Source organism: Chelmon rostratus, chromosome 14 (genome assembly GCF_017976325.1).
Source record: "Chelmon rostratus isolate fCheRos1 chromosome 14, fCheRos1.pri, whole genome shotgun sequence".
Classification (NCBI taxonomy): domain Eukaryota; kingdom Metazoa; phylum Chordata; class Actinopteri; order Chaetodontiformes; family Chaetodontidae; genus Chelmon; species Chelmon rostratus.
The window spans coordinates 6,483,485-6,501,749 of NC_055671.1; the positions used below are offsets into that span (position 1 = coordinate 6,483,485).

The 18,265-nt window shown below is 44.1% G+C and overlaps 1 protein-coding gene across 1 annotated transcript in view; it reads left to right on the forward strand.

The window, feature by feature from the left end:
* LOC121617793 (transmembrane protein 211) overlaps window positions 1-18,265 on the forward strand; it is a 100,090-nt gene that overhangs the window by 25,229 nt on the left and 56,596 nt on the right. Inside the window, exon 2 of the mRNA XM_041953028.1 lies at window positions 8,359-8,497. Within this exon, the coding sequence (XP_041808962.1) occupies window positions 8,359-8,497 (139 nt within the window). The remainder of the gene's footprint in view (window positions 1-8,358; window positions 8,498-18,265) is intronic.

Genomic DNA, 18,265 nt, shown 5'->3' on the forward strand with positions numbered 1-18,265 from the left:
CAGTTGCCTGGTTGGTAATTGAGCCCTGGCTTTGGGTCTAGATGAGAGAGGCCTTGAAGATTGTACATCAGTGTCTTCACTCATAGCAGGCTTTCTGCTTCAGATACACACACACACACACACACACACACACACACAAAAAAAAAAAACACTATGTTTGGATGGTAAATACTGTGTAGTCCACTAGACAGAAGTTGGAGTAAGAACAGAAATGACAGGTTGCTGCAGCCTCGGGTGTCTCTGAACTAACTTCCTGCCCTGAACTGTGATCCAAATCAAACATCCCTGCACACCACATACTGCACATGCCTCACAAGTATAGCATAAAGATGTGTGTGTTCCCCGTCTCTGGTGTGTTTCAGGGGTGTTTCCTGCATGGGCTCATATGTGGCATTTCTCCCAGTTCATTCCGCTGTCATTGTGTGTGTGTGTGTGCGTGTGTGAAAGCGACACTGTGAGTGTAGGAGAGTTTCCCACCGTGCTTTCGTTTAACATGATACCAAAGACTCAGCACCACATTAAAGCATTGCTGTGCAGCAGGGAGCGTCCTGTGTGGGTCCTTGAAGGAAAACACTGGATGTCTGATGACAATGAGGGACTTTCTAGTCTTACTGTGTTTCTTGGCTCTTACTGGGCAAAAGATCAGAGATATTATCAGTGACTGTATAAAGGAGCAGTGGTGACAAAAATTATAAATGAGAATGGAAGCTTATGTTTGTGTTTTTTTGGGAGACGGCAGAAAAAATATTGAAAGTCATCCAGTTAGTAGAATGTATGCACTGTGTGACATTTGACCGAACGTTCATCACGATTTAAGTCACACGAGGCCAAAAGAAAAATCAGTGGTGACGATTAATGCAGAAAGTTGGCTTTTCCAGACATTGGTTAAGAAAATGTGCTGAAATGCAAAAATCCGTCCCTGAGAGCGAACGTTTTAAATTATTGAAGTATTACATTTTTAAATTATTCATTTTAATGTCATTACTTTGATGAAAATTCCTCACATCTCCCACTACATAATGACATTAAAGCTGGCACTTGACCTTCTGCACCTCGCCATCACATCATTTAAGAAAGTCACAGTTGGAGTTTTCCTGCGTGACTCAAAGTTTTGTAGAGTTGCAGCAGAGCCGAGGAGACGCTGGCGTGAAGCTGAGTTTGCGAGTGGCGTTACGCTCGCTCGCAAACAAACGCCAACCAAACGACTGAGGTTTGGTGAGAGAGGAAGCTGCTGCCAACGTCTAAGAGGCCTGTCACAGTGAAAGCTCCAGCATAGACATGAGGAAAACACATTGTGGAATTATTTTAAAAATGAGCGTTTTCCACACATGGGAGAAGAGGGGCTGCTGGGTTTCATGCACTTGTCACGTCTTCTTGAGGAAGACCTTGAAACATATCTGTGTGTCTGACACATGATGGGGCGACAAACTGGTGAAAGGACATAGAGCTAAAATCTGCAGTGGGACTTTCCATTCAAACTCCTGAGACCACACAGCTATTAGAAAAGATGTGTTACTTCTGGTGTCGGTCTGCAACATTGTGAAGAAAGTGACAGTGTGTGTCTTTCTCGCAAACTGCTGCTAGGATACACAATATGGACACCAAAATGTCTTTTTCTATTTGCAACAACACATCTCTGTGAGAGCGGAGTCTCTCATGTTCCTTAAGAGCAAATTACGGATGCAGGCTTCAGGCAAAAATGATATAAGACTGTGTCTTCGAGCTAAATCTCAAAGAATAACCAGAGCGGGCCGACAGCTCTGTGTTCCTGGATGTCTTGGTCACTTTATTTGGTGAGGGCACGCCCAAACAAGCCCCTCTAAAATCACACAAAGCCCTTTACTCATGTTTTGTTCGTCTTTCCGCTCTTATTCTACATTCAATTATTCATTATTCTTCAACCAGCTGATGTGATCATGCCAGCAAGATGGAATAAATATTAATGAGTGATTCTTACCAGCTCTATAGTCCACATCTCGTGGCCTATACTTTCCTTTACTCTGCTGATTCTCTTTCCAGCCATCTGCAGGCAGCAGTATCTGTAACTGGAGTGATGCTGCAGACTGTCAAGGCTCAATCACGCACAGCACATTTGCTCATTAAAACTGCTCCAAAATGACCACAGAAATGTCTTTGTTTAAGCTCACATCAAACGTGTCTTATAATTAATAATGAATTATTCTACAGTTTCTACTGCAGGCAGGTTGACAGACATGAAAAACACTTTCCATGAAAAACTGTAGATTAATTAAAACTTCACTCTCTGCTAATAACTCTCACAGGACTGTCCGTTACTGCCAGTCCACTCCCAGTGTCTCCATCCCAAAGCACTGCGTAACCGTGGCAACGCCAGTGCGCCTCATCATTGCAATGAGTCTGGCCACAGTGTCTCTGGGAGCGCCCCATTTTTAATTACAGTGAAAGTAGATGTGTGGCTGTGATGAGCAGCAGCATGTGATTGGCTGCTTGGGTGAAAGTTTATAGCGCCGCCCCCAGAAACAAGACAAGTGTTATTTTTAAAATGTATTTGTGGATCAGCACCAGGATCAAGTTTATGTTGCAAGATTGTCAGCAATTAGTTGTAAAACAGTTACATTTGCCAGAAGTTTTCATTTAATTTCAGAAATCAAAAAACAGCACTGCAGATGGATTAATTACTCTCTAGATAATTGTGACGACAAATACAACTGAGCCTTATTAAGCAGCGAACACATGGTGACAGTAGGATCTTCAGATGTACATTCATTCATTCATATTTGAAGCTCTGCGTGTTCAAAGCAACAAGTTTCCTCTGAGGAAAATTTCCACGATTTCCAAGCTCTCAATGGGACATGTTCGGGAGACCGGGAAAATAAAACCTTTAGTCTTGTTAAAACCTGGAACTGATTTCAGTAGTTTTGATCATCATCTTCTGCCCATAAGATGAATCCGTCTCAAATCCCTCCCAGCCTTCACATGTTAACTGACAAGTTTTTTCTCTGTACTTGAAAATCCACCTTAGTATCATACTCAGTGTGGGATTTTATAGTATTGCACCACAATCCTATCCTTCCCTTACAAACGAGGAGCAGGACTTCCCCTCTGAGTTTGCCCCCCTGTAGTTTGTATGCTAACATTGAGTGACTCTGCATGTGTGTCCCTGTGTGTGTGTGTGTGTGCTGGAGAGAGAACAGCGAGCGCTCCCATGTCCTCCTAAGTGCTCCTGAATGTCACATCCTATCTGCAGCCTGTCCCCGAGGCACAAATGGACACTCCATCCACTTGTCAGGTGATTAATCTCCGCTCCCCTCTCTCCCTCATCTCCTCTCCATCTCGTATTCATTCCGTACACACAGCTTCGTCAGCCATTCAGAGGACCGTCACACACGCATACACACACTTATCCGCACTACACCGCCTCCACCACTCTCCTCCCGGTGAAGATCGGCGAGAAAGACTGATGTATTATTCAGCACATTAATTTAGAGGTGGGGGAGGGGGCTTTTGTATTAGTGCTCTGGCAGGACGATTAGGGTTGCTCTGAAAGATGATGAAGCTACACGACAAGCAATGAGAGAAAAAGTGGAGGAGAAGGGAAACAGTTTACAGAAAGCGAACTGGACAGGGGACACCTCTGATTGGTTGAGCAGAGACGCCTCACCTCTGGCTCACAGATGTTCTGGGGAAACTGTGTTACGGTGCTAATGGGCTTCTAGAGGCAGAACATGTCAAGGCTGATGCTTTGGTGTGACCGCTGGGCTCTCACGCTGCTGAATGCTGATTGGTGATGTGAGCGCCGAGGCGAGCTCGCAGAGGATGAGACAGCAGTCTCACACCTGTGCGCTTTAACAACGTATACTAACGCACACACGCAGAGGGAGAGACGTCGAGCAATATGGCAAACTCGTCACGTCTGCTTATCGGCGGATCTGCAGTGCTCTCGCTTCACCTCTTGTCCTCCATAAAGAAGCGGCATTGGATTGTAAAGTGGGGTTATTTCTGTCAAGGGCCGGCGCTGAGCATTAGCTGTCTGCTGTAGTTGAACCTTCTGAAGAGCAGAAATCCTCCATTTTTCTCAGCCTGGCCTGCGCTGAAACATTTAGCCATTCAGCCCAGGCTTGGAAAGGCAAAGTGCGTTTAATGAGACATGCCTTGCCATCTCCATCTTGTAACTCCCAATTGAGGAGACAATGAAATTTCATTGGCCCGTACAGTGTAATCCCCGACTTCCTTAATGTAATTGGAAATCAAAGAGTCCCCTTCAGACTGTCCCTTTATTACTCAAAGCAGCTGGATGGAGGTTTTTTGTATCTGTGCGGTTATTGGTCTCCAACAGGCTCAGGATGTGGACCATTTATTGTGGGAAACCAATAAAGTTTCTTTATGATGGAGCCAGGTAGTCTTACATGTGTATCAGAGCCTGTAGCCATTGGGTTTATCAGCATTGTAACACTTGTGTGGATATATTAAAGGCTGCTCCAGGCCTGTTACTAGTACTGTGGAATTAAATGGTGCTCATGGGTCAAGTCCATCAGGTATTGCCTGTATTAATTGTGGTGGTGGTGTATAAGCTGTGTCTTTGTGCCTCAGCATACCATAAGTCACAATATCCTGAGCCGATAACCTTCCAAATCAGGTTTGGATTCCAGTAAAGCGAAAGACAAAGAGATTAAGACAAGTCTGCCTGTCTCATTCTGTCTTCTGCCAAATGAAAACTTCTTCCCTCCACAATTCCCCCCTCGTCCAACCCCTTGCTCTCCTCTTCAGCTCCAGCTGTTGCAGTGGCTCGACCAGTTATTAACACATAATTACAATCTATTTAGGAAGCATCACTGAGAGGACCGGTGCTGTTAGCAGCTCATTTTCTACTAAATTAACTTGCGCTCAGAGCAACGCAAGTACATTGGAGGAAAAAGGCTTCCGAAATGTTTCTGTAGGCTATTGTCTGTAAGTAAAAATGGTAATGATTATGAGTTTTGTTTCATCGGAGCACACACAGACGCAGTGTTGGGAGTTGATTAATTGGGGCACCAGTAATTGAAATGTTGGTTGGTTTCTGTAAAAATAGCTGTGTAGCGCTCTGATAGCCTTTGTTAGTCTCTTGGGTTGTGTTTAAATGGCATACAGAAAATGTCATGTGTATAAATCTATTAATGCTCGCAGATAATGAAATGACTGAAAAGTGGACAGAATGCACAAGAAGCAGCTGGATTTATAGCTTACGTAGGGAAATATTTATGTTAACAGCCATTCAATGGATTTTTTTATTTCCCCCCCAAACAGTCGTACATTTTTAAGCCAGTCATCATTATCGGACTTAATTCAGCTGACTTCTCATAACGTGTCTTTCATTGTTTAGTCGGAGCGTACCTTATATACGTGAACATGACTGTCCTCCCCCTCTCGAGCTCCGCTCCCCTATATGAAACATGATGTACCTTTAATGTGTCACGGTGAATTGAGAGCAGCAGGGTGGGAGGGAGACTGCACACTGGGAGCCCACGAGGCACGCCAAGATCAAGCAACAGAGGGAAAGGAGACATTTCTCTGCATACATGAATATCATTCCAGCGAGAGAGGAAGACGAACAAAGACCTCTGAAGTTAATGACTTCTCTGTATCTTCAAGTGTGCTGCTGCATACTCCGTCCTCTTGTATTCTCCAGGTTCAAAACAAGAGAAACAAGTAGCTGTGGCAGGAGTGCCAGAGATAAGGGCTGTTACTGGCAACATGTTTTTTTTCTTTACTTGTTATGTTCCTGTAATGGTATATTAAAGTGGCTATGATCAGTATTTTTATATTAACAATGGGGCACCGGAGTCACACTGATTGACCCTGATAATTAAGCTGACCGCTCTCACCTGCTGTTCCACTCAGCTCTATGGAGCTTGTGGCATTTTATGCCCCACAAATGTATTGTTTTGGTTCACTCTGTAGTTGGTGAACATAATACGACACTAAAGCTAGCAGCTAACTGGCCAGATGTTTCTCTCAAGAGTCGGCGAGGACCAAAACTGAGTTAAAATTGAGTGAATATTGGACTTTGATTTGTCACATGGCCAAACACAAAACTCCAAATGAATGCTAATGTCGCCATGTATCTACTGGATGTGTCTACCATTGCCCCCACATTGGCCAAAAAATCAGTTATTTCAGGCTTGAAGGACAAATATGGCATGGATGCTCCTGTATTGCTTAAGTCTCTAAAGTCAGGCAGTTATTCTGTGTGTGTGACATATTTTACTATTATTTCTAATTTAAGTATATTATTGACTTTGCTTATTAAACCCAAAATGTCAGGCTTTACAATGTGTAGCATATGACACCTGCTAACCTGAGACCTACCAGGGGTTGTATGCATAGAGTCAGCAGAAATACAAATGGTAAAGTTTCACTATGAAGAAACATGACAAAATTAGGCAAAGTGCAAATAGATATAAAGAATATGTATACACAAGCCTAAGTGTGCCAGGTGTAATTACTGCTGGGCGACTCACAGAGTAGAGAAAGTCTACAGCCGTGCTTGTGACTGTGTGAACTGTAGGCTACTTAGGCACTGCAAAGCTGGGAGCTAAATGCTAACATTAAGATGCAAACGTGTTCACAATCCTGATACTAACATGCTGATGTTTAGCAGGCATGTTTACCATGTGCCGTATATTGCGTAAGCATGCTAACATTTGCTATTTAGTACCAAACACAAAGAACAGCTGAGGCTGGGTATTTAGTAATGAACATTAAGCATTGGCCTAATTAAAAATTTTGACTTGGATTGGAGGGATTCATCCTCTGGGAACCATGAATATTTGTACACAGTTTAAATTTCAGAATTTCTCTATCTGTCGCCTGGCTTATATTGTAGCTTAGTTAATATCCCAGCTGCCATCATGAAGGAAAAAATGTCACCAGACACTGAACTGCTAGAGGAATGAGAAACTGTGCTGAATAAGGATGGCTTTTGAATCATAGATTCCATCAAATTAAACGTATAATCCTATAATAACATCACCTTCCCGAAGGAATTGCTCTTATTCTACACACGCCCTTCCTTTGCATCGTTTCTATGGTCAAGGTGCCCTTGTGCAAGGCACTTAGCTCCCAGCAGTGGCCAGGGAGCTGATCTGCAACCCAGGTGTGAGTGTGTGTAAATGCACTGCTTATACATGCAGGGCGTCGGTGAAGAAAAGCACACACGCTCAACAAACCTGGACAAATAAAGGTCAAAGGAATAATCATCATCATTGCCACCAACGTCACAGCACTTATAGCCGCCTGTTCCCCTCTCTGCCTTTCTGCCAAAAACCCAGAACAAGCTAATTAAATCTTCTGTCAGGCATGGAAATCACTCTGCTTTCATCCTTCCTCCATTCACGTCAGTCACATCAGGGACACGCATAATGACACGTGTTTTAGGGCTGTAAATTCCCTCGTGCTTGTTAGACATTTCTCTCCGATCGCCCCCGCCTGCATGCTAATCACTAGCGTGGCTCTGTTTTCCGGCTGCGTTAGTGTGCTGCACTCGTCCAAGCACTCGACTGCTAAATGTGTCGAGGAGGATGTGTGGCAGCTTCATTGAAGCTGGAGAGTCAGTTTGAGAGGTTATGCAGATCAAACGGCACCACGGCGACACACTGGTTGCGGGAAAACGCGCCCACACATACGCACACTGCCTCAGGGCTGACGCATGGCGGGGCTTTAAACTAAAGCTGCCACTCGTCCAGGAATGCACACTTTCCCAGGAGTCACTGTGAGGGCGGGGCGAGGGGACAGTTTAGCACATTGATCAGTGTGAAAGTCAAAACACTGACGGCACATTTGTACAGATAACGCAGCTTCCTCACTGCTGTGCTTGCTGCTTGTACAAATGTACCAGTATGGATCCATTTATGCAGTCAAAGCCCATCAGAAAAGTTGTGAATGAATCTGTGTGTGTGTGTGAGTGTGTGTGTTGTGTGTGTGTGTAGTAGTGCTCCCTGCCTCTGTTTTGCTCCTCCTGCTCCCAGCATGTGTGTGTGATTGAGCAAAGATGTAATGAATAGGGACAGAGCCCTATTGTTTGGCCATGGAGCGCTGTTTTCAAGCTGAGACAGCCATTAACCTGTTAGGACGATTGACTGTGAGATTACACAATCTGACCTGACCAAAACACACACTTCTGGCTGCGGGGAGTGTTTTCAAATGCGGCAACGAGTCCCAACTCTTTGACAGGAGGATAAACATGTACACACCGGTTTGTGGCTACATGACAACAACAAGCAGATTTCCAGAGAAGAAGAATTTGCTCCCTGTGGTGAACATGCGCGCCTGTATGAGCGTCAATCAGTGTTTCAGTGAATAAATGTAGCTGAAATGAAATTGTTCTGTGTTTGTGTTCTTCAGACCAGCGCGGTGCTCTGTTCGGGAGGCTGTGCTCTGCTGGCTGTCAGCTCCCTGTTGGCCATCATCACAATCTTCCTGCCCAGTGGAGGATGTGAGAGGAGGATCTGCACCCTGGCTGGATACATGCAGATGGCTGCAGGTCAGTACAGATGCAAATACAGAGACAGCAGCACACTCGTACGAGATACAGACAGAGATGGAGGACATCCTTCTCAGAAATAACACATTTTTGATCTTGTGAAGTCCTGCAGCTGCGTAGAATTCAGAATTTCAGCATCTTGCATTGTCCCTGCGCCTCTCAAATAGAAGACATCCTTCACCATCTTTCACCATGAGAGCCACTCTGCAACCAGCACTGATAGCGCTGCCTATCACCACGCTGGTAAAAATAAAGGAGCCGACTTTGTTGCCCATCAGTCACAAAAACAAAAAAAAGAGACAAAAGAAACAACTCGAGGACAGCTGCTGCTAGGCAACCGGAGTCTGCATGATACCTGTAGGGGTGAATCTGCGAAGGGAAGGCGAGGATAGATTTAGAGCTTGCTGTAAAAAGACAATTATGCCTCCTTAACACAGGTCATTGGTTCAGGGCTACATGTGACTTATCAGGCTGCCGCTTTCACTCAAACAGAGAAGTAGCCTCGTAAACAAAGCGCAGTCATGTCAGCGCTTGGGCTTTAAAAACCCATAATACAGCACGACTCATGTCGCTGCTGAGCACTGGCCTTCACACTCATGCCTTGTGCATCGGACCATTTTAATGGCAGTTGGTTTTCAGAGGGTTATATGAGAGGATGTGGACGCTGTAAAAGCCGACACTTATGGTGCTCCTACTACACTGTTTAAGATAAAATGACATAATGCAGCGTACCATCTATTTTTCTCATTAGACAAAGTGCAACAAAGTAATCAAAATATACTTTTTGCAGGACTAAATGCAAAACTAGTGTCATCCCCCTGAGCCTCAGCTGTAGTGCTAATTAGCAAATGTTAGCATGTAACACACCAGTCAGATGTTGAACATGGTAAACTGTAAACCTGCTAAACATCAGCCTGTTAGCATGTTGATGTTAGCATTTAGCTCAGTCCGCCCTCACAGAACCACTGGTGCAACTGTAGACTGTTCATCTTGTTTCTCCATGTTCCTACTAGTCGACATGTCTGATGCATTTGGATTTACTAAGTCCGAAGTCACTTCATCTGCCCACTCTGTCCGTTCTTCAGGTCAACCGATCCACAAACCCGTAATCGTTATTTTTCCCCTCTGTCATTTATTTAGCGTCAGCAGCAATTACGTAGCCTCTCTCCTTGAGAATATTGAGTGGCTAATTTAAATCCCTGCATGTGACATTTAACTAAGTGTAATTAGAGGCTGAATTCATTGGGCAGTTTAAATCCATAGTGACAAATCTGGAACTTTCACAGAGCATGGTTAATGGTGTGTTTAAAGTGGCGCGCATACTTCTCTGTCTGACTCCAGGATCAGATCAGTGTTGCTTTGGGAAGATGAGATGGAGTCTGTGGCGAAGCGAGAGTGCTGCGCCTCTTTGTGTGAACATGCGTGCGTGTGCGTGCGTGTCTCCGTGCGTAATCCCGTTCTGTGCAGTAGAGCCGTGAGTCTTTCGTGGCGACAGACTTTGCTCAATGACAATAAGAAGCGAGGAGCCGGTCCTTTGTTCCGTTTCCAGGTCGACTCTTGTCTAGATAGACGGAGATTTCACAGAGAGCCCACAAAGCCCCGAGGAGGGCAGATCAGAAGAGTGTTTGTTTTCCCAGCGTTGCAAGTGTGTGTGTGTGCTTTTGTGTGTGTGTGTGTGCTACCAAAGGGAGCTGATAAACTGAAACAAGTAGATTAAGAACAATGGCGTTCTTTGTGGTGTGCATATCGTCAGTGCTGCTTTTGAGGGTGTGTGTTTTCCAGCAGATTGGGAGAAATGAACTGCTGATGAGCTGCTTGTCAACTTTCCCTTTGCAGGTGGAAGTGATGCTTTGTGATGTTTTGATCACCGTGTTTTCTACAGCACGAGCGCATGTGTGTGTGTGTGAGGGTGCATTCCTCCACGTCCTCACTTTGTAGGATTTCTCCTGGTAATGACATCTGAAGTCATTACCAGGAGAAATCCTACAAAGTGAGGACGTGCGTTTTGCTTCTTTCAAGGTGCAGCGTTCAGTTTAAAATCAGAATAAGGTTAGAACGTGTTCAGACGAGGGTAAAGGTGAGGATTTATGTCACTTTGAAGCTGTGTTTTGTGAGGTTCTTGCTTCATTTGTGGTATTTCCTGAAATAAGACATAATGCAAGTCTGGGTCATTCAAGTGTATGAATCCATTAAATATCAGATGGGGAGGGAAGGGCAGCTTTATTTGATGGGCTGAGCGCAATCACCATTCAGCCCAAATTAAGGGCATAGCTGACAGCACCTTTTCCAAATATGGCGGCTTTTGATAGCCGTGGAAATAAAGCAGGACTTTTTAAGTACTTTAGCCTTTTTCTTTGACCTCTTGCAGATCCCTTGCTACCAATATATGGACACATTCCTTGACTGATAAATATAAAAACGCAAGAAGTCTGCAATCATCACCGAGCTGTAAGACTGCATGAACCAGACGTTTTCTCCTCTAAACTGTGGTCATCTACAGCCCACCTCCAGAACACTGTGTCCATTTACAGCAACATCTTCTGTATCACTGCTACTCATACACAGCTAGAAGGTAGGGGTCACAACCCAGGAACGTTTGTACACTCTCTCAGAAGTAGAAGCACATTATGAGCTTTTATGTGAACTAATCTGTCACGTCTTGCTCTATAAACACTCACTTGCACACACACACACACACACACACACACACACGCACAGCCGAGGTTGAACCAGGAAAACCCTTTCTCGAGGTGAAACTGCCTAGCTCTTACTCAGCCCTTTGGTCCCGTGGGTGAGGTCCAGAATTAGATGTGAACTTGGTAACCCACCACTGGTGGAGCTCAGCGCTCCATCCAGCGGTTCAGCTGCTGCGCCGTCGAGCACCGCCACCATCAATGTTTTACACTTTGGGAGAGAGGGAGGCAGAACATTTCTGTGTGCTAAGGCGGGGAGCTTTTTCTCCTGTCATGCATATTTCATCAGCCCGTTCTTCTCAGCGGTCAGGATCCATCAGATTGGACGGCTCTTTGGTCTGCCGTGCGCGTGTGTGTTTGAACAAACAGGGAGGCATGAACATGCAGACTCACACACTTTGCAGGGTTAAGAAATACATACAGGCATTACTGCATTCTAATTTAATGCCCATTAAAGACACAAAAGTGTAACAGCCCATTTTAATTTCCGTGTAGCCAACGTTCCAGCAGCCCAGATTTCAGTGACAGTGACTTTACGCTACGTTCTTGCTCATCTCCCCAGTTGCTTCAGCTCATTTTCCTCAGATTCTCCCGCTGACAGAAGCAGCTGAACACTGCGTTGGGGTTTTGTCGTGGTACAACGCTCAGGCAGATTCTCGCCGTGCAGTTATCTGTTCAGGGCATAAGACATGTCACACTCGGCTGAGTGTACAAGCACTCGCTTAATCTCAGCTGTTTTCCTGCGGGGTTATAGCCGTATTAACATATGGAGATAATGTGCATTATGTGCTTACATAAAATTCCGCTGGAGATTTTATTTGCTGCATTGATTGCCTGGTGTTTTTTCTCCTTTTATTGATTTGACTTCAAGTGAGTAGTATTCCACTTCAAAAAAAAATGTTCGTGGTGAGAAAATGGCTCTCTGGGAGTTGCTTGGTTTGAGGACTTGAAAGGGATACGCTTGAAGCTGTGTTTTTACTGTTTTTGAAAGAGATATGGAGCAAAGTGTTTTTTTCTTACCTGTACAGCCGGAGAAGTTTGTGTTGTTTGCGGTTTTTCATTGTTACATGGAGAGATAAAAGGAGAGAAATAGCACCCTGCAACAAATGGGAAACCACTGAAATCTGGCTTTACTGTGAGTGCTGACTTAGGCAGCACTGTTTTTTTATAAGTGTCCGCATGAGGCATCCAGGAATGTAGGAAAAATATTTCATGTGCTGCAGTGTGAACATTTTATTGTGTTTTTCCCAAAATGTCAAGATCCTGAAGAAATGATGTTCCACCTCAACTAGAGGTGAAGTCCTGAGGAAGTAGCTAACTTTGTCTAAAATCCAGATTTGCCTTATTGGTGTACAAAGCCTGGCGTGTCATTTGACCATCATCACCAGCATCATTTGGGAAAGCTATCAATGGTTTTAGTATTTGAAATTATTTACAGCAGTCATAATGGGCTGAATTTTATGTTAGCATGCTAACATTTGCTAATTAGATATATCTAATCCGCTTGACACCAATATGTTAGCATGGTCACTGTGAGCAAGTTAGCATGCTGTCGTTAGCATTTAGCATAAATATAGGCTTACAGAGCTACTAGCATGGCTGTAGACTTTTAGTCTTGTTACAGGTTTCACACAGAATTGTCCCAAAACATAATTTTGTGTCATAGAAATACGTTTTATCTTTTTTGACCAGCTGATTCTTTATCATGCAACCCCTCAGATTTACATTGTGACCCTTTGGTGTTGGCGACCACTGATTAATAGCAGTGTTTGATACGTCACTGAGTGTGAGGAGAGGTGGGTTAAATGGCTCACGGGCACTTCGGAAACCAACCTCTTGTTGTACAACATCGCCAGTAACAACGAGATCATTCTTCTGATATCTGCACATATCACCGTACTTTGTTTCAGCCACGGGACTGAAGTTAAATCAAAGCCGTGACACTGTGACTGCTCTCGGCACTGAATGAACAAATTTTGCAGCCACAGCGGGGTGAATGGAAACTGGCTCGGCGAAGGAATGTTATCATTCGCTCTGTGGACCGTCTTTTGGCTGAAAAGGCTTCTAATTTGCAGCTAAACTCCATCCAACCCCAGCTGTACCCGGTGAATATTTCCCTTTGAAGATTCCCCCTGTGCAACCCTCTGAAACTGTACCTCCTCATCTGCATCCCCATCAGAGAGAGTCCTTCGGTGTTCTCACCCCAACCCTGGCTGCTTGGGGAAGGAAAGGCGGTGTGTGTTCCCTCACGCGCGCACACACACGCACTCTTACATCCAGTTTCATTGTGCTGATGCTGAGGAAGCCCGGCCTGCTGTGTCAGCGTTCCCTTGGGCAAAGCTGCTATGCAGATGTCCTCTGAAGCATGGTGATGAAAATAGGAAGTTGCTTTGATCAAAGCACCTGCTGTGTTATTTCAGCGGCGCTGTCGCCACCGGAGCCCATATGGTACCTGTGCCAGCTGTCAATCACCTCTGCGGTTCAGATGAATACATTTTCCATATCAGGCTGGATTAAAGTAGCAGACCCTATTAACAGAATGTGTCCCTCCAACAATTAAGTTACACTTAGGGAGTTTTTCTTTTGTCGCTGCGGGAGGAAGGATGATTGGCCCATTCACGTCACCATTAGTATGCTGAATCGTTTTCCTGGAGAAAGTCTCAGACTGAGCGAGATAACTTTTCTTGGAGAGCAAACATCACTGGAGCTTTATTTGATTATCTCTGCCATCTTTGAACCCCTTCCAGCTGCCTCCAGGCGCAAAACGTAGCAATTCCTGTCCAGTTTTCCATATTTCTGCGTGATGGGAGCAACTTCAGGTCAAGCGCCTTGCTCAAAGATTCCTTTCCAGCCGTTGTTTTGGTGTCTTTCATTTCTGCTCCGCCCTGCAGGCTGCTTCCTTCTCATTTAATATGCTGTGTTTCTGAGAGTGTGTGCGTGGAGTAAATCCATGCTCCTTCTTCTGACCTGTCACTCCTCCATCTTCCATCCAGTCTCTGCTTTCATCCTTTTTAACTCCTCTCGCAGAGTATTTCCAATAAGCACATCTTCATCACAATCAGTACTCCAGACCTCTTTTTGCTTGTTTTCTGTCAATCACTGATATTTCATTCTGTTTCATCATGAGTCGGCCGGCTCAGAGGCTCTCACACACCTCAGAAGTAGGTTTTTTGCAGAGAGAATCACAGAATCTACCAAAGAAATCAAGGACAAAAAAGTCGATTTAGCTTCTATGCACAAGTGTTTGCTCTGTTTTGTGTGTTTTTGTGTGTGTGTGTCTGTGTGCGTGCGCAGACACAATGTGACCCAGTTTAACTGCAGTGTGATGCTGACATTGTAACCTCTTCACCTGTGACTCACGGGTGCTGACAATAGACATTAATCATAGATGTGTGTTTTGTCTGTCAGGGTGTTTCTGTGTGTGTGTGTGTGCATGTGTGTGTGTGTCTGTATGTGTCACTTTTTGTATCATCAGAGTTGTGTTTTGCTCTTGTTGTTGACAGTAATGGGATTGGTCACATCTCAAAATCACTGCTTCCTGCACCCCTCAGACACACACACACACACACACACACGTGCTGCAATCTGAACATTTTCTTCTGGTTCGTGCTGTAGTTTAACAAATCTCATTAATTAAACAGGGCAGGAGCAGATTTACACAGAAATCATTCATGTTTACTGGAGCAACCTTACGCAGCCACTTCATCTGCACTCAGCCCGACTTGACAAAGCATTTACAAACATGCGACATGTTTGATTCATTTGCTAATATGTACCCTGCTTTATTACGGCATTTCTCATCATTGCAAATGTACCCAAATGGATAAACTAGGCCTAATGCCTACTTATGAATCAAAGCCTGTGTGTGTTTTTGTATTTCTGTATGCTAAGCTCACTCATTGGTCAAATCTGATACTGTAATTATGGGCACGGCGGCACTCTGCTCTGCTTGCTCACTGATACATTACCCACAAAAACCACAGTAATTGGTTTCACCAGTCAATTAGAGCTGGACTGTAATTAAGACTGAACTTTCATCCTGTCCGATTCATCTATTTTTTTTTTTGATTTCCTCGAGAATCTCCGATAGACTTTGTGTTGAGGCGGCCGCCTGAGATCAACAGTGTTTTTAATCTATCTTTAATGCTGCCTTTTGAAAGGGCCCCTGTGCTTTGATACTTTCCTCCTGATCAAATGTGAAGAAGCAGGAAAACTAGTGAGTTTAAGACATTTTCCCTCTGATATTAAATGTTTTTTTACAATATTAATTAACCTTCCTTATCTTCTGTATATGCTGAAAACCCTTTGATTATCCTTGCTTCACACACGCACACACACACACACACAGGAACTATCCCAGCATGTAGTTGCACCATATAATTGTGTCACAGCAGCAAGCAACAAATGCCCTGTTGATGGAGGACAGGAGGAAGATGAAGGGAGGCAGACTGAAAGGAAAGGTGGGGGAATTGCTGCACTTTATTATTTTTTTTTTTTGACATTTCCATATTTGTTCTGGTGGACCGAATCAGTCTTTTCACTTTTGTCAGGTGGAGGAGAAGCGTTGCAGGGTCCAAAACATGTTGGGCTGTTTCTTATTCCTCTCCTGTCTCCTCTCTATTCCTGCTCCTCCGTCATTCTGCCATGAATGCTCACACACACACACACACACACACACACACACACACACACACACACATCCGCACACAAACAAGCTGAAAGAACTATGCATATTACATGAGTCCTCCACCTCTGAAGGCCTCTTTGCTTTTTTCATTTTGCAACTTAGAGCAAAGATGATGAGGTGGAAGCCAGATCCTGCACTTAAGGGCTGTTTCCTGCAGAAACCAGAGGCTGCTGTTTGTGGGAAACTTGTGACTTAAAGATGGTGTATTTGTTGCTTTTTGAAACATCAATATGTTAGTCAGTAATATCTTTGAGTAATGATCGTAAAGAGTTGAGACTCAGGAAATTAAGGAAATCGATTTCTTATTGATGTGTTGACACACCTGTGCTAACACTCAGGTGTGTGCTCTGGATGTTTGATCTAAGTGCATCTAGATGGTCGCTGGTTACAGTCACGCTTGCAGACTGGCTCAGACTGGGTCACATAATACAACTTGTATGTGTGTGTGTGTGCGTGCATGCATGTGCGTGTGTGCATGTGTGTGTGTCTACCAGGAATTCCCACTAGTGCTTGTTTGATACGAACAACAACCAGGATGACTCATTGTTGTGTCTGTGGCTGTTGGATTGCAGCTGCTTTATTCCTTTGCACTGGGCCCTCAGCCGTAAACACACACACACACACACACACACAGACACACACGGGGGTGAGTGTGTGTGGGCGTGTATGTGTGGGTGTGTGTGTGCATGTTTATTTGTGCTTTCCTTTCAGTTTCATTTCTCTTATGTCGTTTTATCCTCTTCCCTCTCATGCAGTGATTGATCCTCTGCTCAGAGGCTTCTCTTGAGTGCACAGCGATGAGTGAGAGCTTGTGCCGCGTTGTCGTGTTTTTGTTTGTGCCATCTGCGTTGCTGGGAATTAGTTTTTGTAGGCAATATGAAGGGTTGAGACCGCCGGTACCTGTCACACACACAACATGATTGATTAGGCAATGCTGCTCAATTGCTATTGCTTTGCTTGTGTTTATGACTTTCTCATTTGCATGAGGAAAATGAATGTGTTAGCTCTGCTAAGTGAATTAAAAATGCTGCATCCGAGGACTACGTGTAGGTGTGTATATGCATGTACGCCGGCCAACTTGCTGTGAAGTCTTGTTCATGTACTCTATGAGATAAAGAATAAAGACGATTTCAGCTCGTATTCCAGCCTTTTAACATCATTGGCATTCACAGCTGAACGGCTTTGTCAAGAAGAAGTTTAGTAGAATGTGCCCGCTGATCACGGCAGTCAAACAGTGACAAAACAAAGTCAATTATTTTCCTATGTTAAAGGCACAGTTTGACATTTGGGAAGTATGCTTATTGGCTTTCTTGCTAAAAGTTAGATGAGAATATTGATACTACTCTCATGTCTTTACATTAAATAGGAAACTACATCCAGCAATGTGTTAGCTTATTTAGCTTAGCATAAAGAGTCCTGTACAGTGACGCATGAGTTCGTAGTTGATGCTGGTCCATGTGTCCTGGAAGACTTCAGTGTCCTGGAAAAACGGGAGGAATACCGATCACGTACTATCTGATTATGGGCCCTGGTTCCCTGTGTTTTTTGTGTCCAAGTGACTAATGGAGGCGACAATTTTTAAAGTTTTTTCAGTATTGAATGAGAGTGTAGCAGCCAAGAAACACACTGCAACATAATCCCTCCAGCTGTTTACGCATCTTCAATTTACGTCCACTAAGTGTTTGTTTTTGCCACTAACAGCCTCAGATTGTTGTAATAAGTGTCTGACGACATCGTGGAAAGAATCCCTGCAAAGATGCTTTTTTGTTCAAGAGTAATATCTGTTTTGTTTAACCAGAAACAGCTGTTCCATCAGTCTCACCAAAGCCACCAGACTCCATTGACAGAAACAGTGATTTTATCACCGTAAAACACACTTGATTCAAACACGACTAAAACAGAATAAAACTCATCAAAACTTTCATGGTTTGTCTTTCCACTATTACAGCGATCATCACTAACTTGAAACTTGAAACTCCTACTTCACCGAAATGGGAGAGGAGTGAGACAGAGGGTGGACATCAGAGAGGCAGCGGGGGAAACAGCTTGTGGAGCTGGAATATTTAATATTTTTCACCTCTAACTCAAGAGTTATTTTCACGAGACATTATAACAGGAGTGACTGAAATATGTCGGATTTTTCCACAACAGTAATCACTGGACAATAGAAACAGGTTTGGTGCCACCACCACCCAACATTCAAGCATTAGTTTTTGCAATTGAATGCATGGATTTTATTTACGAATTCAGTTACGAATATTCAAGTGTCTCATAGTTCAGACATGAGAGCAGTATCAATCATCTAACTCTGGCATGAATACTGCCATGCCTACCTGCCGTGCTCATAGAATAAGCACAAAATAAGACTAGCAGGGACCATTTTCGCTG